This window comes from Malaclemys terrapin, chromosome 9 (genome assembly GCF_027887155.1).
Source record: "Malaclemys terrapin pileata isolate rMalTer1 chromosome 9, rMalTer1.hap1, whole genome shotgun sequence".
NCBI lineage: Eukaryota > Metazoa > Chordata > Testudines > Emydidae > Malaclemys > Malaclemys terrapin.
In genome coordinates, this window is record NC_071513.1 from 260099 (window position 1) to 285781 (window position 25683).

Genomic DNA, 25683 nt, shown 5'->3' on the forward strand with positions numbered 1-25683 from the left:
ACAGCAAGTGTGAAAAATCGGGATGGGGGTGGGGGGTAATAGGAGCCTATGTAAGAAAAAGACCCAAAAATTGGGACTGGCCCTATAAAATCAGGACATCTAGTCACCCTAGGCCTAGATGATCACAACGGTCTCCTCTGCCTTGGGAATTTATGAATAGTGAGAGGACAAGATTAAAGCCAAATAGAAGGAAAAGGGCAGTGGAAAAGAAGATAGCAGCACATGCAGTTACCCGAGGGCCACTGAACATGAGACAGAATAACTATCTCAGCGAGCTCAGAGGTTCAGGCAGGCTGTCTTGCCCTCTGGGGAAGGTTTATAGTTAGATCATGTTGAACTGTTCTCTATTCACCTATTTTAGTAGAAATGGTGGTGGTAATTTGGGAAGAGTGTTATTGGAGTTCAGAGGGGAGATGTGCCAGGAGGCACTTGGAGTTGATGCACTCAGCAGCAGGACTGGTTATCTGTATCACTCCGGGTTACTACTAATAAAGCTCTTAGCTCTGTAGCTTTATTGTGCTCCTGGCTGCTCCACGCCATGTGAAAGAGCCCATTTCTCAGGCACCTTGTCTGACTCTGCTTGGCTCTGGACCCATTGTACTGAGCCAATTCACCATTTCACTCTTTGTGGTGTCTCTGGATGTTCATTTTGAGGAGAGCTGTTTTTTTTTTTTTTTCCCCAAGTATCACTGTTCCTGTGTGAGGGATGGGGGATACCTTCTCTTGCTCTGAAGGGATGGGGGATCAGGTATTTGACTAGTATAGACTATTCTTTTGTGGGCAGGGAGCTCTGCAAGCATGGGAACCAAACTATTGTGGGAATCTTCAGAGACCTTAGTAACAGCAAAGCTCTTGGGCCCAGATTCATAAAGGTGTTTAGACCCTTAAGTTTGGGGTTTAGGCTCCACTGCAACCCACAAAATTGCCACCAATCCCTGTAGGTGCCTAAACTCATTCAGCACCTACATTGTCAGGGTAAAAGTTCCTTAAGTACCTAAGTTTCTGCCTCTGGCCATGTGCACTGCTGTCTCACTCTGGGTGTCCAGTCACCTGCCTCCCACCTAAACCCCAGAGCTATCCATGAACCTGGAGAAACTAGGGGTTTACCCACCTAGCTCGGGTGTGAGGGCCAGTCCAGCAGGCTTGCCCAGAGACCACCAACTAGATTGGGTCCCATTCAAAATGGCAAAGGAGGAGTTGCTGCCACGTACCATATAACTTGTAGTCATAGATACACCCATTTTGTGATTTGTGCCTCTCTTGTCAAAAAAATCACACCCCACCACTGGTGGACACTAGACTTGGACGCAGTATTCCAGTAGTGGTCAGACCAGTGCCAAATACCTAGGTAAAATAACCTCTCTGCTCGTACTTGAGATTTCCCTATTTATGCATCCAAGATTCACATTAACCCTTTTGGCCACAGCGTTGCACTGGGAGCTCATAGCCAGCTGATTAGCCACCATGACCCCACTAATCTTTCTTAGAGTCACTGCTTCCCACGATAGAGTCCCCCATTGTGTCAGTATGGTTTAGATTCTTTGTTCCTAGCTGTATGCATTTACATTTAGCCATGTTGGATGTTTTTCTGAAAGCTCTGCTCTCGGAATTATTTTGGGGCCGTTTTATGGGCTGTGTTATACAGGAGGTCAGACTAGATTATCACAATGGTCCCTTCTGGACATGTGTCGCGGGGTGGTCACCCCGCTCTGTCCCTGAAGGGGTTAAAGCAGCCCTGGAGAGGGCTGCAGCTGGGAAAAGGTAGGCTGATGGGGAAAGCAGCCACAACTGTGGCCAGCTTAATCAGGGCCCAGATGGCCCTTATAAGAGGGCTGTGGCCCAGAAGCTAATACACACACACTCTCTCTCCAACTTCTTGAGAGAGAGAAGGACCTGGCTGCCTGAGAGCTGAGAAGGGTACCTGAGGTGGAGCAGTGCTGGGGAAGGACAGAGGGAGCTGGGGAGCTCCAGCCAGGAAAAAAAACAGGCTGCAGGCTATGCTAAAAGGGCCAAATAGGTACTGTGGCTGCAGAGGGACAGCCCAGAGATAGGCAAAGGCAGCAGGTTTACAGACTGCAATTGGCCCCAGGGAGCGGGGGCTAGATGATGACTGGCAGTAGCCATTGAGGCAAGGTGGGTTTAGAGGGTTGGGGGTTCCACAGGAAGGGGAGACCCCAGGGTAAAGGGCACTGGGGTCTGGGAGGGACATGGGGGCCAGTGGCAGGTGAGACACCAGCCTGCAGAGGGTGCTCTGGGCTGGAAGAGCTAATTCCCAGAACAACCAGCAGGAGGTGCTGTGCCAGTGAGTCTCACCTTGCTACAACATGGAATCTATGAATATTAAAATACATATTGTTTGCTTGCACTGAGCTTACCAAGCGATGCAGATTACTCTGTATCAGTGACCTCTCCTTTTCATTACTGACCACCACCCCCAATTTTTGGGTCATCTACAAACTTTATCAATAATGGTTTTATGTTTTCTGCCATGTCATTAATAAAGATATTAAATTGTGTAGGGCCAAACACTGATCTTTGCAGGACCCCACTAGAAACACACCTGTTCAATGATGATTCCCCATTTATAATTAAATGTTGAGACCTATCCATTAGCTAGCTTTTAATCTGCTTAATGTGTGCCATCTTAATATCATTCCAATTTTTTAATCAAAATGTTATGTGGTACACTATTACCTTTATCAACAAAACTTGTAATCTCATTCAAAAAAGATATCAAATTAGTTTTGACAGGATCTATTTTCCATAAACCCATGTTGATTGGCATTTATTAATAAAAAATTAAAGGAGAGTAATATAATTAAGTCCCATATCAGCCGCTCCTTTATCTTTCCTGGGATCAATGTCAGACTGGCAGGTGCATAATTACCCAGGTTATATGGTTTACCCTTTTGGATACTGTCACAACATTAGCTTTCTTCCAGTGTTTCGGAACTTCTGTGATTTTTCAGGACTTAATGAAAATTAACATTAACAGTCCATTGAGCTCCTCAACCAGCTCTTTTAAAACGCCTGGATGCTGATTTAAAAATGTCAAACTTTAGGAGCTGCTATTTAACTTCCTCACAAGTGTACAAGAAATATCCCAGTGTAGACAATGCCAGAGAGACATAGGTGAGCTGAACTCTTTACACTTGGGAGGCAGTGTCTCTAGCAGCTTTAAATTCAGAGCTGGCCCTCAGTCTCCAGGGAATTCAATCTGCTCACCTGGAGATGGTTCTGGGGTCCCACATGCTTGTGTTTGAAAGAAAGAGGCTTCAATCTCTCTTTTGAAGACGCTACATGAATGTCATTTGCTTACTGCTCCTTCCTCCCCCTCCTCATCTCCCTCCTCTGACCAGCTCAAGCTGTCATCTGACTCCTCCCATTGCACTCCTTCGGGGTCCTCGGCATCCATAGGGTCTGTCTCGGTCTGGTCTGGTCTGGTCTGAGAGCTGCTCTGGAGATGCTCCAGTTTGGCCCAGGTCATGGGGCTGGCCTTTCGCAGGGTGATTTCCACCTTTGTGGGCACCATGTTTACAAAGCTCTTCTGTACATCAATGACCTAGAGAGAATGGGGCAGGCATGTCACAGTAAAGGTTCATCAGACACACTCTCTGGCCAGACATTTAGTATTAGCCATTATATTTGCCAATGGGGTTTTCCTGGAGAAGCAAGAAGTCAGTGTAAAGATGAGGCAGAGCAGAATGAAAACCAAACTGTTTGCATGGAGTTCAGTACCTGGGACACTAACACCATGATTCCTCAACGATTTTCTGATGCTCCATTGGGGAAGGTGGGGGGCTGATCACCATGAGCCTTAAGTCATCCACACAGGAAAAGGTGGAAGGTTACCAAGGGAGAGGGAATGGAAAGCACAAGTAGCAACTGAGATAAACTACCCAGAACACTTGAGCCTTCACTACAGCAAAGCCAGTACTCTTCTCAGCTCCTAGAAGAGAGGGATCCTGGGTAAAGTCAGGGAGGGCAATGACTGCATTGCAGTGATGTGCCGAACCAACTGGATTCCATTTACAGGGATTAGGGGCCTCCAGGGTGCCATGCATAGAGATAGGAGTCCCTCCTGGGTGCCCCAGGATGCTGTGGTGCAGAAATGTGGCACACAGCTGAGGAGAGACACAGCAAAACAAGAGGAACTGTAGTTACAGGCAAAAAAGCTCAGGGAGGAGATGCTACAGGAGGATGGAGTGAAGGGTAGGGATAGGAAATGCTCCAAGGGAATGAAAGTATTATTCCTTCCTCTACATTAGGGGTGGACAAACTATGGTCCGGGGGCTGCATCCGGCCCTTCAGACATTTTAATCTGGCCTTTGAGCCCCTGCCGGTGAGCAGGCTCTGGGGCTTATCCCACTCCACGTGTGCTATGGCTTCCCATGGCTCCCAGAAGCAGCAGCATGTCCCCTCTCCAACTCCTAAGCATAGGAGCAGCCAGGGGTCTCTGCATGCTTCCCCCACCTCAAGTGCTGCCCTCGCAGCTTCCATTGGCCAGCAACCGTGGCCAAAGGGAGTCCCAGGACCGGCGCCTGCGGACGGGGCTGTGCGCAGAGCCGCCTGGCCACGCCTCTGTGTAGGAGCCAGAGGGGGACATGCTACTGCTTCTGGGAGCTGCTTGAGGTAAATGCTGCCCGGAGCCTGCACCCCTGACCCCCTCCAGTGTCCCAACCCTCTGCCTCAGCCCTGATCCCCCTCCCATCCCCCAAACCCCTCGCTCCCACCCACCTGCACCCCAGAGCCCCCACCCTCAGCCAGAGCCCTCACCCCCCAACCCGCACCCCCACGCCCTGCCCCAGCCCAGAGCCCCCTCCCGCACCCTGAACTTCTCATTTCTAGCCCCACCCCAGAGCCTGCACCCCCAGCCAGAGCCCTCAGCCCCTCCCACATCCCAACCATCAATTTCGTGAGCATTAATGGCCCGCCATACAATTTCCATACTCAGATGTGGCCCTCAGGCCAAAAAGTTTGCCCACCCCTGCTCTACCTACTCAGGAGATAGTGGGGCCACAGAGAATGTTTAGGCGACATATTAGTAAAATAGGGAGGCAGCCTGGTCTGGAGGATTGAGCACAGGGCTGGGAGTCAGGAGGTCCTGAGTCTAATCCTGGCAGTACTAGACTCACCATGTGACCTTGGTTAAGTCATGTCACTGCCCTGTGCCTCAGCGTCTCACACTGCACAAGAGGAGGAATGACAGACCTGCCCAAGGATCAGTTACTTACTGATTGTAAAAGTACAGAAGGAATGCTGTGAATTATGGGCAAAATCGTACCCTGACTGAAATGCATGGCAGGTTAGTGGGCATGCGGGCGCTCTGCCTGATGCAGGAGGAGACTGGGTGACCCAAGGATGCTGTATGATTGCACAGAGAAGAGATAAACAAAATGTTACAGCGCACCAAGACGTGTAAATGGCATCACCACAGGCCCCACTGTCGCACTCAGCCACTCTCTGGCCTTTTACTTGTTGTTCACTGTCTGAACTACAGGTAGAGCTGGGCGTGCTGGCTCTACGTAAGAGTGGCCAACACTCCCCAGCATAACACCCTGTTTTCAGCTGTACAACTTTGCCAAATTGTAACCATTTGGGCTGAAATGTTCTCTGCCAAGTGTCTGCGTCAGGCTGATTTTTGGTTGGTTGTTTAAAGTTTCAGCAAAAAATGTTCTTAGAATGAGGTAAGGGAAAATATATGTCATTTTACCCTGGTTAAAACAACAAGGAGTCTGGTGGCACCTTAAAGACTAACAGAGTTATTTGGGCATAAGCTTTCGTGAGTAAAAACCTCACTTCTTCGGATGCAGCCGAAGAAGTGAGGTTTTTACTCACGAAAGCTTATGCCCAAATAAATCTGTTAGTCTTTAAGGTGCCACCAGACTCCTTGTTGTTTTTGTAGATACAGACTAACACGGCTACCCCCTGATACTTGATACCCTGGTTAAAAACATTCATACAGTTCTTTGGTTGAGAAGTGCACGTCTCTGCAGGGATGGACTTGGAGCAGGGCAGAGGGGTTACCCTGGTGTGGTGTGAGAGACGTGCTTTTTGCAGTTCCTAGGAAACATACCCACATTTGGTCAACGTCTGTGTTTTTGAAAGCATCTCAGTCTGCAGGTGCTCAGCAGAGACTTGATAGTGTTTGGCAGTTAAATTCACTGAAAATTAACTGCACTGAGGCTGGTTCAGTCCCACATGGCAGGGACCGAGCAGGACCTTCCCTGCAATTGCTACTCCCTGCTGTTATGGGCTGCTCTGAGGTTCGGTATGCAGGAGTGGCGCCAAGGTTTTTGCTGCCCTAGGCAGCAGCGCTCCTCCTCTGAGCATTCGGCGGCCGGGATCCTTCCGCTCCGCGTCTTCGGGGCACTTCGGCGGCGGGTCCTTCACTCGTTCCGGGACTTGCCGCCGAATTTCCACCGAAGACCCAGAGCGGAAGGACCCCCCGGCACTGAATTTCCGCCAAGGGTGGCAAAATGCCGCACCCCAAATCCTGCTGCCCTAGGGTCGCCTAGTGGAAGCGTCGGCCCTGTCGGTATGAGAACTGAGAGAATGAAGATGTTCTCTCTCTCTCTCTCTCGTGCTCGCAATGTCAGGCAGCGACGGAGAAAGCAGCCAGACTCAAACGTGGAGGGGACAAGAGAAGGCCTGAAGGTGGGGTAGTCGGACTGAAGGAGGAGAGAGTAGATTGGGCCAAGGCACCTTGGACTCTGAGCTGGGAGGGGTGAGACTGGGAGTGGCTGGGCCAGGAGAATGGGAACCAGTGGGGGATGGGGACAGAACTGGAAGCCGGGGGGGAGGGCAGGCAATAGATTGGATGAGGAATGGGAGGGGATACTGGAACTGGCTGGGGAAGGAGACTGGGCCGGGGAGTGTGTGTGTATGTGGATACTGAGATCGGATGAGGAGCCTGGATTGTGGGGGGGAATGGGACTGGCTGGGCAAGGAGCCAGAAGGGGGACATGGAGGACACATGGAGGCTCTTGCATATGGGTAGTAAAGCATCAGCTTCAACCCAACATGTAGTTGTCTCCAGATCACAGACCTGGTTGCTGGCAGCCATTAACCCCTTCTCCAGCATAACACCCTCCCCATTTCTGCTCTGCTCACCGGCCCAACACAGGTTTAAAATCAAGACAGCCTTAATGATTTCTCTCTCAGACAGGAGAAAAGCAATTAGGGTTGGAGGGGAAGAAGAGGGTACCCTGGCAAGGGGGCACACTGAATCCCTTGCAGGACAGGTAAGGGGGGCACCCAGAATCCTTGGCATGAGGGGGAGAATGGGAGACCATAGTATGGGGAAAAGGAAAGCTGGGGATACAAAGAGTTCCTGGCATGGGGGGAATGGAGCAAAAAAGGGAGAGACAGAATCCTTGGCATGTGGTGAAGGGGAGAATGGGAGACACACAAAGCCCCAGACGTGATGGGGGGAAGCATTGCTGTGAGTCCCTGAAACACTGGGGGATGGGAGGGTGGCCCACAGGGAGCTTATTGTAGGGAATGGAGGAATGCAGGGAACTCCTGTTGTGTACATTGTGCTCATGCTCAGCCTACAGATACTACAAAGTGTGTGGCCCTCTAGCAAATTAGGCACAAAATCGGTGTTAGCAGAATGCTAAGATTGCAAAGTCAAGCATTCCAAAGTTAGGAAATGCTAGAAATAAGGCTGCCAGTGCACCCTTAATTTGGCCCCCTTTGTGTGGATGCACCATGATACAGTTTCTAATTACATGATCACTAGTATTTTTTTCACATGACCCATGACATTCAGTGCAGAGGATGCAGCTAGTCAATTAAAGTTAAACTCTTTAAAGCCAACAGGACCAGATAACTTAAACTCAGGACTATTAAACAATATAGCCAAGGAGCTCTCGGCATCATTAATGTTGATTTTTAACACATTTTGGAACATTGGGAAAGTTTCAGAAGACTGGGAAAATGCTAGTATTGTGCCAATATTTAAAAAGCATAAATAAGATGACCTGGATAACTATAGGCCACTTAGCCAGACATTGATCCCAGGCAAAATTGTTGGAAAGGCTGATGTGGGATGCCATAAGTATAGCATATTTGATGAACATGCTTTGATGGAAAATAGGTGCTCCTGGGATGAATCGGAGCTGGGTGGATAGTATAATGATGAGTGCCATAGAAAAGCCTATGAGAAAATTAAATTTTATTTGGAGCAGAGTTTGAATAGTGTGCTGTAAATAAGGCCTGGGGTCACATATTAGACAATGTTGAAAAACTGTTGAATGAACACCAGCCATCCTTTTGTGCACTGAATGAGGCAGGAACCCTGTGGAAAAAAACAGTATGTGATTGTGTAATTAAGACTGTTTCATAATGTGTACACCCAAGAGGACTGAGATAAGGTTGCACAAGCATCCTTAATTCTAGCCTTTCATAACTTTTAAGTGCTTGACTTTGGAATCTTAACATTATTTTTTTAAAGTTGGCATATAAGCTCTTTTGGGGCATGGTCTTGCTCTTTACTTGTTTACCGTGAGCCGCTTCTAAACACTTTATAAATCATAGCAATAAAAGTCCAATGGATTTCCTGGAGCTCTACAAAATGGCAGCTCAGAAACCTCTTCCAGGAAACTCAAACTGCCTCAGCTAGCACAGCACTTCCAGCTGCCCATATCCCTCCAGCTACAAATGAAAAGAAAATGAAATATCAAAATCTGAATGGAACAGGGTCTCTTCTGGCTCCATGAGAGATGGGTTCAAGCTGGGATGGAACTGGGCTCAGCTCTTGGGCACCGTTATGGCTCAGGAACAAGTTGCCACAAGGTAGCTGACCCCAATAAGCAGAGCTGGTCTAGGGCCCTAGTTTCAGAGCAGCAGTGGCCAGTGAAGCCAGTCTGGTTGGTCGGAGTTAAACCAGGGGCTATAAAGGCCCATCCGAGGACAGGAAGGGGGTGAGTTACTGGAATGGCTAAATAAGGGTTCCTGGAGAGAAGCCACCAAGGCATGCTGCTAACTCCTGTGGGGTCCCTGCAGCAAGTGACAAGGTGCCCAGCAAGGTTGCTCTGGAGCTGCTGTAATAAAGCTGGCTGATGGCAGCTGTCTGCAGACCTGCGGGGAGTAAGAGGCGAAAGTGGCCACTTGAGGGGGAAGTTGGCTAAGGCCCTAGAGCTGGCTAAATTACAGCCCAGCCCAAGGCAGAGAACTGGGCTTCTGCCAGAAGGAGAGACAGGGACTGTCTGAAGCACAACCCAGCTCCAGGAAGATGCTGGGGTGAGGGGTGTCTCCTGATCTGGGACAAAGAGCTGACCAGGACTCTTATAGGGACACAGAGCAGGGTGACCTGGGGCAACTAACATAGCAAGTTACCGCTATAAACAACTGAATAAGGCAGGCCCCATGAAGCAGGTGCATGTTCTGGAGCCAGCCTAAGTCTGGTAATTGACTGAGAGAACCTGACGGGAGTACATAGTGCACTGGCAGGGCCACAAGGGGGTAAGCTGGAGAGGCTCAAACCTTGACAAAGTGATGTCCCCTTGCCTTATGAGAAGGTCCAGGGTAAGACTCTGGGATGCCAGCACTAGAGGCTCTGGAGAGTTCACGTTTGTACTTGCAATGCTTCCCCAAGAGCACTGACCACTCTGTATCCAGTACAGGTGTCCATCAGAGGGGCCACGAGAAGGATTAAAGGATTAGAAAACATGCCTGATAGTGAGCTCAGCTTGTTTAGCTTAAAGAAAAGGTTAAGGGATGACTTGATCAGTCTGTAAATGTAATAGACCCCAGTTGTAGGCAGGCGGGATTGAACCTGAGACCTCTGGCGCTTAGTGCAGGAGCCTCTACCGCATGAGTTAAAAGCCAACTGGCTCAGCTAAGGCTGTAGAGCAGACTCGTTTTACCTCTCTCTCTAAGACCTTGGCTACACTTGCGAGTTACAGCGCTGTAAAGCCGCCCCCAGCGCTGTAACTCTCCCCGTCCACACTGGCAAGGCATTTGCAGCACTGTATCTCCGTGGTTGCAGCGCTGTATGTACTCCACCTCACCGAGAGGAACAGCGAGTATTGCGCTGCCGCTGCAGCGCTGCGGCGCCAGTGTGGCCGCCCAATGCGCTGTGATTGGCCTCCAGAATTATTCGGCAGTATCCCACAATGCCTGTTCTAGCCACTCTGGTCATCAGTTCAAACTCTACTGCCCTGGCCTCAGGTAACTAACCATGTGACCCACCCTTATATTCCCCGGGAATTTTAAAAATCCCCTTCCTGTTTGCTCAGCCCGGCGTGGCGTGGAGTGCTATCAGCGAATCTTTCCAGGTGACTATGCCTCCACGCACCAAGCGAGCCCCAGCATGGAGCAATGGCGAGTTGCTGGACCGCATCAGCGTTTGGGAGGAGGAAGCTGTCCAGTCCCAGATGCGCTCCAGCCGTAGGAATTACGATACCTTCGGGAAGGTATCAAAGGACATGATGGAAAGTGGCCATGACCGGGACGCCCTGCAGTGCAGGATTAAAGTGAAGGAGCTGCGGAGTGCCTATCGCAAAGCCCGTGATGCAAACGGCCGCTTGGGTGATCCCCCCGTGACCTGCCGATTCTACAAAGATCTGGATGAGATACTTGGGGTTAACCCCACCTCCACTCCGAGCACCACCATGGACACTTCAGAGCCGGTGGGGGGGGGGAGGAGGAGGAGGAAAACGAGAGTGATGGTGGTGGGCCAGATGGAGACAGCCCGGAATCCCTGGAGCCATGCAGCCAGGAGCTCTTCTCGAGCCAGGAGGAAGGTAGCCAGTCGCAGCGGCCGGTACTTGGTGGAGGACAAACAGAAGAGCAGGTTCCCGGTAAGCGTTTTTTTTTTTCGGGAAGGAATTTTTTCGGTGCAGGCTCTTTGGGAGAGGAGGGTTAGGCATGCATGCCTAGATGCGGAATAGTGCATTGATGTGGTTTATCACATCGCGGTAATCGGCCTCGGTAATCTCCTCGAATGTCTCATCCAGAATGTGTGCAATGCGCTTGCGCAGGTTTATCGGGAGAGCCACCGTGGTCCTTGTCCCAGCCAGGCTAACGTGTCCGCGCCACTGTGCCGCGAGGGGCGGGGGGACCATTGCTGCACACAGGCAAGCTGCATATGGGCCAGGGCGGAAGCCGCATTGCTTGCTTGCCCCTTGCTTCCCAGGTCACCTTCAGCAGCGAGATATTGTCCAGGACGAACTCCTGTGGAAAATGTTGGGACAGTGTTCAGTGTAGGTGCCCCCTGAAGCTGTTGGCTCTCCCCAAGGCACAGAAACCCAGAGGACAGTGCAGCCCTGAAACAATCAGTTCCCCTTACTCACCATTTTGAGGCTCCCATGGGATATGTGTGTTCTGTTTCGGACGGGAAAATTATGCTATTGTGTAGACCCTGTGTGTTTTCTACTCCTTAAGTGCGGGGGGAATCATTACTCTGTCTGGTATAAACAATGCTGCCTCTGTTAAATGTTGCATTTTGCCTATACAGCAGCATCAACCTTGAGACCTCAGCCATCCCTCTTGTCGCCTGCTCAGAGACTGCAAAGACTCAGGAAGAGACCGCAAAAAAGCAAAGAAGACATGCTGCAAAAAGTGATGCGGCAATCTATTAAAGAGAATGAGAAAGCACAGAACTGGAGGGAGAGAGAAAGCAGGATCCGCCAGGAAAACGCAGCGCACCGGCGGCAAAACACCGCGCACCGGCAGCAAAGCACTGATAGGCTCATAAGCATCCTGGAGCGCCAAGCAGACGCTATCCAGGAGCTCGTAGCCATGCAGAAAGAGGATCAGTACCGCAAACGCCATCCCCCCCTACAGCCCTTGTCCCAAAACTCTTTCCATTGTGTCCCACTGTCACCTCCAACCCACTTTCCCCAAATTCCGTGTTCTTCACGCCACCCGCTGCCTCCAACACCAGTATCTTCACCACCCAGCCCTGAAAACCACAACCCTTAGCCTCTGCACTCAACCCCCATCACCATGCAGTGTAGCTGTCCTGAAGTGCAGCACTCACTGCACAGCACACCAGACAGGACATACGCAAATCTGTGATTGTACCGTTCCCCACTCCACCCCCTTGTTTCTTTTCAATAAATATTTTTTTTCTTTTCAATAAATGGATTCTTTGGCTTTGAAAACATTCTTTATTATTGCATAAAGTAAAAGACTCCTTAGCCCAGGAAATAAACAGGCACTGCAAGTCTGCTTGTCTGCTTAGCAGACACTGATTCCTAAAGATTGGAACTACTGCACTTCACTCCCATGCAGGGCACCAGATATCACTGCTGGTTTTCAGCCTCAAATTGCTCCCTCAAGACATCCCTAATCCTTGCAGCCCCGCGCTGGACCCCTGTAATAGCCCTGCTCTCTGGCTGTGCAAATTCAGCCTCCAGGGTTGAACCTCAAAGGTCCATGCCTGAGTGAAGCTTTCACCCTTCCCTTCACAAATATTATGGAGGGCACAGCACGCGGATATAACCGCAGGGATGGTGTTTTCGGCCAAGTCCAGCTTCCCATACAGAGATCGCCAGCGGCCCTTTAAACGGCCAAAGGCACACTCCACAGTCATTCGGCACCAGCTCAGCCTGTAGTTGAACCGTTCCTTGCTGCTGTCAAGGCTCCCTGTGTAGGGTTTCATGAGCCACAGCATTAACGGGTAAGCGGGATCTCCAAGGATCACAATGGGCATTTCAACTTCCCCTACCGTGATCTTCTGCTCTGGGAAAAAAGTCCCGGCCTGCATCTTCCTGAACAGCCAAGTGTTCCGAAAGATGCATGCGTCATGCACCTTTCCAGGCCAGCCTGTGTTAATGTCAATGAAATGCCCACAGTGATCCACAAGCGCCTGGAGAACCATAGAGAAATACCCCTTCCGATTAACGTACTCAGATCCTAGGTGGGGTGGTGCCAGAATAGGAATGTGCATCCCATCTATCGCCCCTCCACAGTTAGGGAACCCCATTTGTGCAAAGCCATCCACTATTTCCTGCACGTTACCCAGAGTCATGGTTCTTCTGAGTAGGATGCAATTAATGGCCTTGCAAACTTGCATCAACACGATTCCAACGGTCGACTTTCCCACTCCAAACTGGTTTGTGACCAACCGGTAGCTGTCTGGAGTTGCCAGCTTCCAGATTGCAATAGCCACCTGCTTCTCCACTGGCAGGGCAGCTCTCAATCTCGTGTCCTTGCGCCGCAGGGTGGGGGCAAGCTCCTCACACAGTCCCATGAAAGTGGCTTTTCTCATCCGAAAGTTCTGCAGCCACTGCTCGTCATCCCAGACTTACATGACGATGTGATCCCACCACTCGGTGCTTGTTTCCCGAGCCCAAAAGCGGCATTCCACGGTGCTGAGCATGTCCGTCAATGCCACAAGCAATTTCGTGTCATACGCGTTACGCGGCTCGATAGAATCGTCGGACTCCTCACTCTCACTGTCACTTTGGATCTTAAGGAATAGTTCGACAGCCAAACGTGACGTGCTGGCGAGATAAGTCAGCATACACCTCAGCAGTTCGGGCTCCATTTCCCAAAGATGGCGCCAAAGGTGAACGGAAACAAAGGGATTTCTGGGATGTGAAGCGATGCATCACGGGGCATTGGGACAAGACCCAGAATGCCCCGCACCCACGCCCTCTTCCCACAACCCACGGCGCCAGAATGGGAAGAGGTGCTCTGTGGGATAGCTGCCCATAATGCACCGCTCCCAATAGCGCTGCAATTGCCACAAATGTGCCCACGACAGTGCACTGGGCAGCTGTCAGTGTGGACAGACTGCAGCGCTTTCCCTACTCAGCTGCACGAAGTCAGGTTTAACTCACAGCGCTGTACATCTGCAAGTGTAGCCAAGGCCTAAGTGGTCTTGAGGCTACTAGACAGGACAGAACACCACACTCAGGAGGTGTGTGAGTTACATAAACATCCACATGGGGAACAAATATTTGTTAATGAGCTCGTCAATCCAGCAGACAAAGGTCTGACAGGCTCCCAGGGCTGCAAGTTGCAGCGAGATTCATTCAGACTGTAAGTAAGGTGTGAATTTTTAACAGTGAAGGCAATTAACAGTTGGAACAATTTACCAAGGATCATGAAAACAACAAGGAGTCTGGTGGCACCTTAAAGACTAACAGATTTATTTGGTCATCAGCTTTCGTGGGTAAAAAACCTCACTTCTTCAGATGCATGGAGTCATGGCAAGGATCATGGTGGCTTCTCCATCACAGGCTACGTTTAAATCAAGATTGGATGTTTTTCTAAAAGCTCTGCTCTAGGAATTATCTTGTGGCAGTTCTATGGCCTGTGTTACACAGGAGGTCAAACTAGATCAGGGGTTCTCAAACTGGGGGTCGGGACCCCTCCGGGGGTCGCAAGGTTATTACATGGGGGGTCGTGAGCTGCCAGCCTCCACCGTAAACCCCTCTTTGCCTCCAGCATTTATAATGGTGTTAAATATATAAAAAGGTGTTTAATTTATAAGGGGGGGGCCGCACTCAGTGGCTTGCTATTTGAAAGGGGTCACCAGTACAAAAGTTTGAGAGCCACTGAACTAGATGATCACAACGGTCCCTTCTGGCCTTGGGATCTGTTAATTTACATCTTGGCACCTGAGCCCAGCTTCCAGTCCCTTTCCATCCACAGCTTGCTGGAATAAGGGAACCAAGATAAACAGAAATCTTACCCCCCAGAGATCCAGCTTTGCCTGGAAAACCTTGTCACCTTCGAACATGATATGGACATCAATCTGAAAGAAAGAAAGAAAGAAAGAAAGAAAGAAAGAAAGAAGTCTCTTAGCAAGTACAGAAGGACCAACTCTGCAGAGCTGGTGAGTGAGTGAGCATCAAAGCCACACAGCAAGGGCAAGGTGTCACCTCTAGGACCTGCCTTTTGGGATAGTGTAGCTGCACAGAATCATAGAAGTGTAGACTGGAAGGAACCTCAATAGATCATCTAGTCCATTCCCCTGCACTGAGGCAAGACTAAGTACGGAGACTAATCAGCCTGATACTGTGGTGTTTGTGTCCCCACACGACAGCCCCCGCCCATTTCAGGCCTCTGTAGTAATGATCTGATAATCCATCTCCTGCCTATCCTGAAGCTTTATGGGCAAAGTCAAACTCCTCATCCTCAGCTCCCAGGCCCTGCAGCATCTAACCCCCATTTGTGTGTTCTGCAGAAGGAGGTGAGGCTGAGAAGGGGAACCAATAATTACACAGATGCTGAATTATGTAATTGCTTATTGTCTTGTTAGTTACAGATTGCAGCAGTGGGATATAGAGCCTAATGCTCTTAACTCAAAGTTATCAAAGACCTTTGTGGAGGAATTGTAATAATACTGAATTAACAAACCACCCAAAGCCAAGACCATAATTAGAGCTGATGTGGCAGTTAAATGATGAAGAATTTCTTTCCTTGCCACACCTAGGAACTGCAAATTAACTTTGCTCCCTCCACCTTTCGGCAGCCAAAATCTAAAGTAAGTGAGATCTGAAGCCTTCAGGAGACTTTAGAGATGCCAAGGTGCTAATCCCCAAGGTGCCAGATTTTTGTGCTGATTCAGGGTGGCCGGGGTTAAACCTTCAGCTTCACTAACAGACTTCCCACTACTAACAGAGGACTTACAAAACAGTACTGCTCATGTGGAAACTAGCTGAGAGGACACACAGGGAAGAGGGTTCGGGGTACGGGGTATGAGGAAGAGGAGGATGAAGATAATGTAGATAGCTCACAGCAGCAAGGAAGCGGAGAAACCAGTTTCCCCAACAGCCAGGATATGTTTATCACCCTGGACCTGAAGCCAGTAACCCCCGAACTCACCCAAGGCATGCTCCCAGACCCTGAGGGCACACAGGGGACCTTTGTAAATATTACACATGGTTTAAAAGCAAGCGTGTTGAATGATTAATGATTAATTTGCCCTGGCAATCACGGCCAGTACAACTACTGGAAAAGTCTGTTAACGTGTATGGGGATGGAGCGGAAATCCTCCAGGGACATCTCCAGAAAGCTCTCCTTCATGTACTCCCAAAGCCTTTGCAAAAGGTTTCTGGGGAGGGCTGCCTTATCCCGTCTGCCATGGTAGGACACTTTACCACGCCAGGCCAGTAGCACGTAGTCTGGAATCATTGCATAACAAAGCATGGCAGCGTATGGTCCCAGTGTTTGCTGGCACGCAGACAACATCCATTCCTTATCGCTCTTTGTTATCCTCAGGAGAGTGATATCATTCACGGTCACCTGGTTGAAATGGGGTGATTTTATTAAGGGGACATTCAGAGGTGCCCGTTCCTGCTCGGCTGAACAGAAATGTTCCCTGCTGTTAGCCACGTGGTGGGGGGGAGGGGTGAAGTGATCATCCCAGAGAATTGAGTGTGGAGGGGGAGAGGGGTTAGTTGGATTTGTGCTGCATGTTAACCCGGGAACCGCAGCCCCTCCTTTTACATTGCAAACCCATTTTAAATGGCCAACCCAACGGGTGCTTGGTATGGGAAATGAGGGTGCTACTGTTTGAAACCATTCCCACATGTTAAGAAGGTGAAAAAAGCCAAAAGACTGTGGCTTACCATGGCTGCCTGCAAGCCAAAATCTGTTGCCTGGCACTGCGTGAGTGATCTCTCACACCAAACCAGCAGGCCCTCAATATAAGAGGAAAAATGCGACCTTGTAACGAAAGCACATGTGCTGTGTAACGTGAACAGCAAAATTTAACATGAAAGAGTGTACCCATTGTTCTCTAAAATGTGTCTTTTTTAACCGCCTCTCCCTTCTCCTCCACCAGCTGCAAATGTTTCTCCTTCACAGAGGCTAGTGAAGATTAGAAGGAGAAAACGGTGGACTCAGGATGACATGTTCATGGAGCTCCAGATGTCCTCCCACGCTGAAAGAGCACAGCAGAATGCATGGAGGCAGTCAATGTCAGACTACAGAAAAGCACATTATTAACGAGAGGAGAGGTGGCGGGCTGAATCACGGGATGAACAGAGCAAGTGGCGGGCTGAAGATGATAGGTGGCGTCAGCTTGCAGACAGAAGGCAAGAGTCGATGCTCCGGCTGCTGGAGCATCAAACTGATATGCTCCAGTGTATGGTTGAGCTGCAGGAAAGGCAGCAGGAGCAGAGACCGCCGCTACTGCCCCTGTGTAACCAACAGCCCTCCTCCTCAAGTTCCATGGCCTCCTCACCCAGACGCGGTGGGGGGGCCTCCGGCCACCCAGTCACTCCACCCCAGATGATTGCCCGAGCATCAGAAGGCTGGCCTTCAATAAGAGTTAAAGTTTTAAACTGAAGTGTGTCCTTTTCCTTCCCTCCTCCCCCACCCATCCCGGGCTACCTTGGCAATTATCCCCCTAGTTGTGTGATGAATTAATAAAGAATGCATGAATGTGAAGTAACAATGACTTTATTGCCTCTGCAAGCGGTGCTCGAAGGGGGAGGGGAGGGGAGGGTTTTTGGTTTACAGGGAAGTAGAGTGAACCGGGTGGGGGGCTGGGGCGGAGGGTTCATCAAGGAGAAACAAACAGAAGTTTCACACCGTAGCCTGGCCAGTCACAAAACTCGTTTTCAAAGCTTCTCTGATGCTCACCGCGCCCTGCTGTGCTCTTCTAACCGCCCTGGTGTCTGGCTGCACGTAATCAGCGGCCAGGCGATGTGCCTCAACCTCCCACCCCGCCATAGATGTCTCCCCCTTACTCTCACAGATATTGTGGAGCGCACAGCAAGCAGCAATAACAATGGGGATAGTCTTTTCGCTGAGGTCTGAGCGAGTCAGTAAGCTGCGCCAGCGCGCTTTTAAACGTCCAAATACACATTCCACCACCATTCGGCACTTGCTCAGCCTGTAGTTGAACAGGTCCTGACTACTGTCCAGGCTGCCTGTGTACGGCATCGTGAGCCATGGCATTAAGGGGTAGGCTGGGTCCCCAAGGATAACTATAGGCATTTCAACATCCCCAACGGTTATTTTCTGGTCCGGGAAGAAAGTCCCTTCCTCCAGCTTTCGAAACAGACCAGAGTGCCTGAAGACGCGAGCATCGTGTACCTTTCCCGGCCATCCCACGTTGATGTTGGTGAAACGTCCCTTGTGATCCACCAGGGCTTGCAGCAGCATTGAAAAGTACCCCTTGCGGTTTATGTACTCGGTGGCTTGGTGCTCCGGTGCCAAGATAGGGATATGGGTTCCGCCTATAGCCCCACCATAGTTTGGGAATCCCATTGCAGCAAAGCCATCCACTATGGCCTGCACGTTTCCCAGAGTCACTACCCTTGATATCACCAGGTCTTTCATTGCCCTGGCAACTTGGATCACAGTAGCCCCCACAGTAGATTTGCCCACTCCAAATTGATTCCCGACTGACCGGTAGCTGTCTGGCGTTGCAAGCTTCCACAGGGCTATCGCCACTCGCTTCTCAACTGTGAGGGCTGCTCTCATCCTGGTATTCTGGCGCTTCAGGGCAGGGGAAAGCAAGTCACAAAGTTCCATGAAAGTGCCCTTACGCACGCGAAAGTTTCACAGCCACTGGGAATCATCCCACACCTGCAGCACGATGCGGTCCCACCAGTCTGTGCTTGTTTCCCGGGCCCAGAATCGGCGTTCCACGGCATGAACCTGCCCCAGTAACACCATGATTTGCACATTGCTGGGGCCTGTACTTTGTGAGAGGTCTATGTCCATATCAATGTCCCCATCACTCTCGTCGCCGTGCTGCAATCGCCTCTTTGGCTGGTCCTGGTTTTGCTTTGGCATGTCCTGGCTCTGCATATACTCCAGGACAATACGCGTGGTGTTCATAGTGCTCATAATTGCCGCGGTGATCTGAGCGGGCTCCATGATCCCAGTGCTATGGCGTCTGGTCTGAAAAAAGGTGCGAAACTAGTATCTGACGGACGGAGGGAGGGAAGGAGGGAGGGAGGGGTGAGTGACGACATGGCGTACAGGTACAGGGAATTAAAATCAACAAAGGTGGCTGTGCATCAGGGAGAAACACAAACAACTGTCACACAGAATGGCCCCCCCCAAAGATTGAACTCAAAACCCTGGGTTTAGCAGGCCGTTGATTTCACGGGGGGAGGGGGAAGCAAATTAATACAGGACAAATCTATTTTTTACATCTTAAGCTGGCAGACGACGGTGCAGCATGACTGATAGCCCTTGGCATCTTCTGGGTGCTTGGCAGAAAATACTGGGCGCTTGGCAGAAAATAGCATACTACTATTGATAGCCATCATCATTGAGACGGCCCAGGTGCCCATGATTGACAGTCACTGCAGTACAATGATGACAGATATCAGTCGTAATATACCATCTTCTACCAAAAGGCAAGGGGCTGCTGTTGTGTGCAATGCAGCCCCATGTCTGCCAGCCCCACGTCTGCCAGCACCCAGATTGCTGATGAAGGCTACCAGTCATACTGCACCGTCTACTGCCAAAAGGCAATTAGCTGCTGCTGTGTAGCAATGCAGTACCACGTCTGCCCGCACCCAGAGGACATATGGTGACGGTGAGCTGAGATGAGCTGAGCGGGCTCCATGCTTGGCGTGGTATGTTGTCTGCACAGGTAACCCAGGTAAAAAGGCGCGAATCGATTGTCTGCCGTTGCTCTGACGGAGGGGGAGGTGCCTGACGACATGTACCCAGAACCCCCCACGACACTGTTTTGCATCATTCAGGCATTGGGATCTCAACCCAGAATTCCAATGGGCGGCGGAGACTGCGGGAACTGTGGGATAGCTACCCACAGTGCAACGCTCTGGAAGTCGACGCTAGCCTCGGTACTGTGGATGCGGTCCGCCGACTTCATGCCCTTAGAGCATTTTATGTGGGGACACACACAATCGGCTGTATACAACCGATTTCTATAAAACTGGCTTCTATAAATTCGACCTAATTTCGTAGTGTAGACATGCCCTTAGTCTGTGCAAGGAGGAGCCACAGAACTACTTAGATTCCAGGACCCTACTCAATAAATATTGCCAGGGTTTAGTTATAAATATAAAAATAAATCAAATAAAAGGCACCTCACACTTGCTCCAGGTGTCTTTCGAGTCCATCCCTGTTCCCAGTTCAATGACCCCTCTCCTCTTCCCCCGTTAAACAATATTCAAGAAGGGGGGGCAACCTCATCCTATTAACATTAACCAATCAAAACATATTTTGAAAATTTTTAATTATAAGCATTTCTTCCCTTTCTAGAATCTTTTAACCCATCATACCAACCCATGACTTTACCAGGAGCCCTCAGCACTGATTGTTTTTGATGCAAACAGTTCAGTTTGTAGCAGTCTATTTGTCTTCAACTTTTGTAAACAATTTAATGTAACAGGGTGAGCCGGACCTTTGTGACCTTGAACAACTGCGAGTACAGGCCTCTCTTTGCCAGGAGCTGGGACCGGACGACAGGGGATGGATCACCCATAACTGCCCTGTTCCGTTCATTCCCTCTGAAGCACCTGGCACTGGCCACTACACAGCTTCATTTGCACAGTGAGAGACAGTGACAAAACTGCTCCCTGTGGCTGCAGCTCCATAAAGGACAGCCCTCAGGGGAACCTACACCACAGAAATTAACAAAGGCAATCCTCTGCTGCCCAGCCACTCCTCAGCCAGGGCAGTAATATTCTGAGCAACAGTATCTCTAAGGCAGCTAACAGGTAGAACACTATCAGCCTGAGATGTTGTCTCACCCCTTCAGCAGGAAGCAGGGTAGTCCTATTCATATCAGGGTTATCCCACAAAAACAGAGACAGATGGCAACTCCCTGCAGCAGATAGTAGAAGGAAGAGAGAGATGGACCAAGCCAAGGGGAATTGCATTTTCCTTCTCAGGAGCACAAGGTCTACCCTAAGACTCTATATTAGAAGTGGGGTGTTTAAGCGACTGTTCTGGAAAGCATTAGCATGCATACAAAGGGCACTGGCTGGCTTTGACAGCCTGCACAGGCCTCGAAGACTAGTACGCAGCAGGACAGCATTTTGCATTTCTAGGTCTGTTAGCCCTGGACCCCACATACCACAGTGCGACTGGCTGTCACAGAGCTGAGTGCTGGCAGAGGATTCTTGGCATAAATTGTCACCACCACTTGGCTGCTGGTTTGATGCCAGTCTTGTCGACAAGACACCAACTTCTTATCCTGGTGAGAAAAGGAGCCTGTTACTGAGGCCAGCCTCCAGCACACACATCTCGTCCCCCATTGCAGAAAAAACAGATCTAGCCAAGGAGCCCTGCACCGTTCCTCCTGGCTGATGTGTTAACTAAAGGCTAGAGTCCCAGCATAGCCCTAGAGGCCAAGCTGGCCCAGCACGTCAAATGTAACACTGGGTTCTTTACATTTAGACTAAAGCCATTTCCAACCCAGTCTGCAGCCCAATGAGACTAAAGAGGGTCTCACCATTGTGTGCAGGAGGCAGGGTCACCAAAGCAATTACATCACTTTTAATATCCATCCTCCTCCTGTTCCACAGCAAGATCCTCACCAGGTTTTCCCAATCCCCACAGTGATTCCCCAGGGAATCAGACAGGCCTGGTTTTCAAGGTACACAATTCAGTCTTCCAATCAGTGCTGGTCCTTCCTCTAAAACTAAACCTCTGTTTCCAGCTGTGAACTTGGTTGAAGAATTCTCTCTCTCTCAGACCTTAGACTGGCACTCATCACCCCAGAGCTGGAATGCTTTGGGGGTGACACTTCTGAACAAAGCCATCTTAGGGAGCAAGTGTAATTCAACCCAGACTGACACTGGCACTGGCAAGTATCTAACACAGAAATGTTTGGTGCTAGGAAAATTTTGAGAGGCTTTTCCTGCATTCAGAAGTTCAGCTGCCTGTGTGATTCTCACGCACGAAGTCCAGGTCAGTGTGAGACTGCCTGTCTAGGAAAGGTTTGAAGATGCACAGGCCCATAAATGCTACATCCAATTCAATTGTTTTAAACGTTCCTCTTAACCTGTTCTGTACCTCAGCCAGAGTCTTCCACAAGCAAACTGTTACAGCCAGAGAAATGTTTCCTGCTCAACCTTTCCCTTTGACAGTGCAGACACTGGGCTAGCTGATTTCTCTCTCCTAGCCACAGGGGACACTAATCTCCAGAGAGGGGAGAGGAGCGGAGGCTTGGGCCAAGAGACCTTCCTCTCTCGCCCACTGCTGCTTATACTTACCCACCAGCCCATCTAAGCAGCAAGGCCTTGGCACTCTGGGTAGCTGGGCTCAGTGCCCCGCTCTTGCTAACTAACCCTGCTTAACTTTTTTATTTGTCACCCACCAGTGGTTTCTAAGGTGTTAAAACCAAGGGCTGCACTTTCAGCCTGCCCCATCTAAAGGAAGCTATGCAGTAGCCATGCAAGGAGAGCAACGTTCAATTAGGGGAAATGACAGTTATGTATCTCGTGTTATACCAGTTGCACCAGACACAATTCTGTAATAATGTCCCAGTTCTGTGTTGCTGCCTGCTTTAGAAATGGGCGGAGTAATAACCAGCCATGCCAGTGAAGATGACTACCCTGTAGCAATCAGAGGGGTGTATGTTAAGAAGTAATAGCAGGATATTTCAAAGGGAAGGCTTGTGCTGGCCTGATTTTTTCCTCTCTCGTGTTTTTTTTTAAACAGCTAAGCAGGGCTGGGTCTGGTCAGTCCTGAACTGCAAACCTTCAAGGGAAAAATCCAGGCGGGACCCCTTTGCACTTGCTGACAGGAAGAGCAGACTCTGTGTTAGCTTGGAAGTGCCTTCAAACTTTGGGTGCAGCTTCCCTAGTCCCCTTGCCTGTTGAAATTGATTTAGCCTCCCTTGGAGGGTCACCCCTGGGGAGACTGTTCATATTCTGCACTGCCTGTGTCATGTGTATTTAGTTTTGCTACCATGCCCTGACTTTTTAGCTCATTTCCATTAGGTCTGGCTGAGATAGCATTTCTTTTTATGCATCTATCGCTAGTGGTTTGAAACACCTGCCTTCTGAGCTAAGCTGCTCAGACCTGGCCTCAGACAAGAGGGAAAAGTTTAAGAAAAGTTTGAAAAAGGATCAGAGATTCAAATACATTTTTAAATACATTTTAATTTATCCTCAGTTTAAAAAAAACGCTCAAGAAAGTTGTATGCACAAGCCTATGTGACTGAAGGCAGCATGTGGTGAAGGGCTGCAATCACTAAATGCCAGAAATGCAGTTAAGGCCCTCACAGACTGTCATGCAGCCCCATTCTTCATAGGCGCTACAGTATGGCTTATCCCATGCGATCATACAAAGCCTAATAACACCTGTATGGTGGTTTCCCTCTTCAAAGCCCTGTGCTGTATAAATATTGTTGGAGTCCTTGCCACTGGGCAAAGTGACACATTATTCAGCAAACGACAGACTAAAATGGAGAGGACATTAATTTCTCTCCATCCTGGGTCTGCACTAGCCCTTTAAAGAAGGGACACAGTGAGCAGTCCTGGCCCAGTCCCACTCTCCCTACAAGGAGGGATTATTTGCGTAAACAGCACTAACAGGATTTGGCTCTCATGCCTACTCTGCCCCTTTGCCTAGCACCCTGATGCTCCAATGCAGGCATTTGTGTTTCTGCCTGTGCTGTGTGATCAGGAAAGGAGACTCGGGTAATGCACATTCAAGGCCTCGGAATTACATTGTTTTCAGCCATAATATTTTTTGCATGTGATATTTTAAGAATCCATTTGGCCTGTCTTGCCCCAGTGACAAGCAGATGCCACAGTTACCAGCACAGAGCGGGGAGCAGTGACAGTTCAGGATTCCTTTGCTGTCTGCTCACTGGCATACCTCCTTCTTTATCCAGCTGTGTTTTCCAGTGCTGCAGCCCTCTTGCTCCAGAAACACACTGAAGTCTGTAGTTTTAATGCCACAGCAACTCCAGTACTTCATACTGGGGAAAGAGCAAGAAACAAATTAATCTAGGAATGCCAGAAAGGGACACATGAGTCCAAGGAAGATGGGAGCTCTAGGGGTTTAGGGGTAGAGCTAGGTGGAGACAGGGAGACCTGGGGCACTCAAGATGCTGAGCATGGGGGATCTGGGACTGACAGCTCCAGTCTGAACAAACTCAGAGGGACTAAGAGATGTGGCCATCTGCTAGCCTGTCTGTGTGACATGAGCTGGGGTGTCACATGGCCACAGGATAAAAATAACCAACACAACTGGCCATCTAGTTGGAGGAGCTGCGGACTGAGTGGGCCTCCCCAGGCTGAGCGTCTCTCCTTGTGGGAAAGCTTGCTGTGCTGCTGACTGGTCTGCCACTGAAGAGCGGAGTCAGGGTCCAAGGCAGGCAGGCAGTTTTTACAAGTATGGGGATAAAAGTCTCCTGGTTCCAAAGGATGTTGCTTACCCCTCATGGAAGACAGGAACTCCGGGGTGGAAAATACAAGCCTCCGTCTCATTCTCTGCCCCCTTGTAGATCTGCAGGGGAAGAGGCAGTGGCAATGATCAGCACAGCATATTGATGAAAATGAAACCTGACCTGAACCTTTAGGGGAAGGCGGAAGGAGAATTCTTTGCTTAAAGTGCAGCTGGTCCCCGCAGTGCCCTGCAGGACATGGCTGGAGCCTCAGGACCCTTCACTGACTGCCCCTTCCCCAGTTCTCTCCTCAAACACATGCAGCATGGGATGGGAGGCTCAGATACCAAGGGGATAGGGACAGAGACATACACTCACTATTAGCCATTCTCAGTCCCCACACCCGTCACCTTTCCCTCCTTGCCATTTCCATGCTTCCCCACATTGTGTGTTTGCTCCCTGCTGGTTTTGCTACCCCTCTCTCTCCCGCCCGGCACTCCCTGTGCTGTGCTCTCCCTCCTTCTCCTTGCCCTCTCAGTCTCTCCCTACACCGTTCAATCTACTTCCTTCTGGATCCCACTCACCCTAATCCCTCCCTCCTTCCAGCCCCTTGAACCCCTCCCTTCTCCCCATGGTTACAGGCTTCCCAGCTGCACTGGGACGAGCACCCCTGCTCCAGGGTTCTGGGGTTGGAAGGTTACACACCTACACAAGCCATCAGTGTGCAATGCTGGTGTGATGGAACTGCTGTCTGTCATGCAGACCATTCCAGGAGCCTGCTCTCCTGGCCAGTGGAGGCTGCAGTAAGAGCTTTTTGGGAAGCCTGTTGGATTTCGGTGACGGAAGTGGTGACGCCAACTTTGCTGTGGGGCCAGCAGATTCCACCCGAAACCTTCACTGTGGCTGAAGAAAATGTAGCTAGATGTTCCTGTCGTAAGTCCCAGGTGCTGACACTTACTATTTTTGGTGGGCACTAGAGAGATCGTGAAGACCCTCTCCCCCCAGTTGCCAAACAAACCCAGAAAGCTGGTCTCCGCCAGTGCAGGGCACTGAGCCAGAATCAGCAGGGAAGGGAGCATGTGTCCACAGAGTTACGCTCCGAGATCTGATTCCCCAGAGCCTGGGACACCCTGACCTGGACTTTGGAACACAAAACCAAGGGTGCAACTCACCACCTTACAGCCTGAGTTCTTACAGGTGGTGCCAGGTCTGACATCCGGAATGGCCTCTGCTGTAATCAACACACATAGCACAGAGCTCTTTATCAGGCTTAGACATTCACCCAGGGGTTCCACTCACACGCCCATCACCCAGGACCATGAGCCACATTATTCTTCACCAGGATACCAGTCCATAGCCCCCCAGTGCACAGCTCCATCTTGGCATATAACCCCACAGCCTGCCACAGCCTGCAATCCCTCTTCATGATACACATACCTGCT

The 25683-nt window shown here is 50.1% G+C and overlaps 2 protein-coding genes across 4 annotated transcripts in view; one reads left to right on the forward strand and one right to left on the reverse strand.

The window, feature by feature from the left end:
* Window positions 1-332: 332 nt before the first annotated feature.
* Window positions 333-25683, reverse strand: part of ITGB1BP2 (integrin subunit beta 1 binding protein 2) — a 37098-nt gene continuing 11747 nt past the window's right edge. For 2 of the 3 annotated variants that reach the window (XM_054040548.1, XM_054040545.1), the window contains 5 exons: window positions 25414-25472; window positions 24293-24363; window positions 23731-23833; window positions 20978-21097; window positions 17355-18822 (listed from right to left, as the gene is read on the reverse strand). In XM_054040548.1, the coding sequence (XP_053896523.1) occupies window positions 18478-18822; window positions 20978-21097; window positions 23731-23833; window positions 24293-24363; window positions 25414-25472 (698 nt within the window). In that variant the 3' untranslated portion in view covers window positions 17355-18477. Of the gene's footprint in view, window positions 3563-14653; window positions 14717-17354; window positions 18823-20977; window positions 21098-23730; window positions 23834-24292; window positions 24364-25413; window positions 25473-25683 lie in introns of those variants that run through there. The other variant, XM_054040547.1, reaches the window with a different exon arrangement.
* LOC128843605 (zinc finger and SCAN domain-containing protein 20-like) lies at window positions 10290-11552 on the forward strand. The gene is made up of 2 exons (XM_054040557.1): window positions 10290-10808; window positions 11465-11552. The coding sequence occupies exons 1-2, from the start codon at window positions 10290-10292 to the stop codon at window positions 11477-11479; spliced, it is 534 nt and encodes a 177-aa protein (XP_053896532.1). The 3' UTR covers window positions 11480-11552.

Coding starts and splice junctions, on each gene's coding strand:
- LOC128843605 (XM_054040557.1), top strand. CDS start 10,290: ATGCCTCCACGCACCAAGCGAGCCCCAGCATGGAGCAATGGCGAGTTG.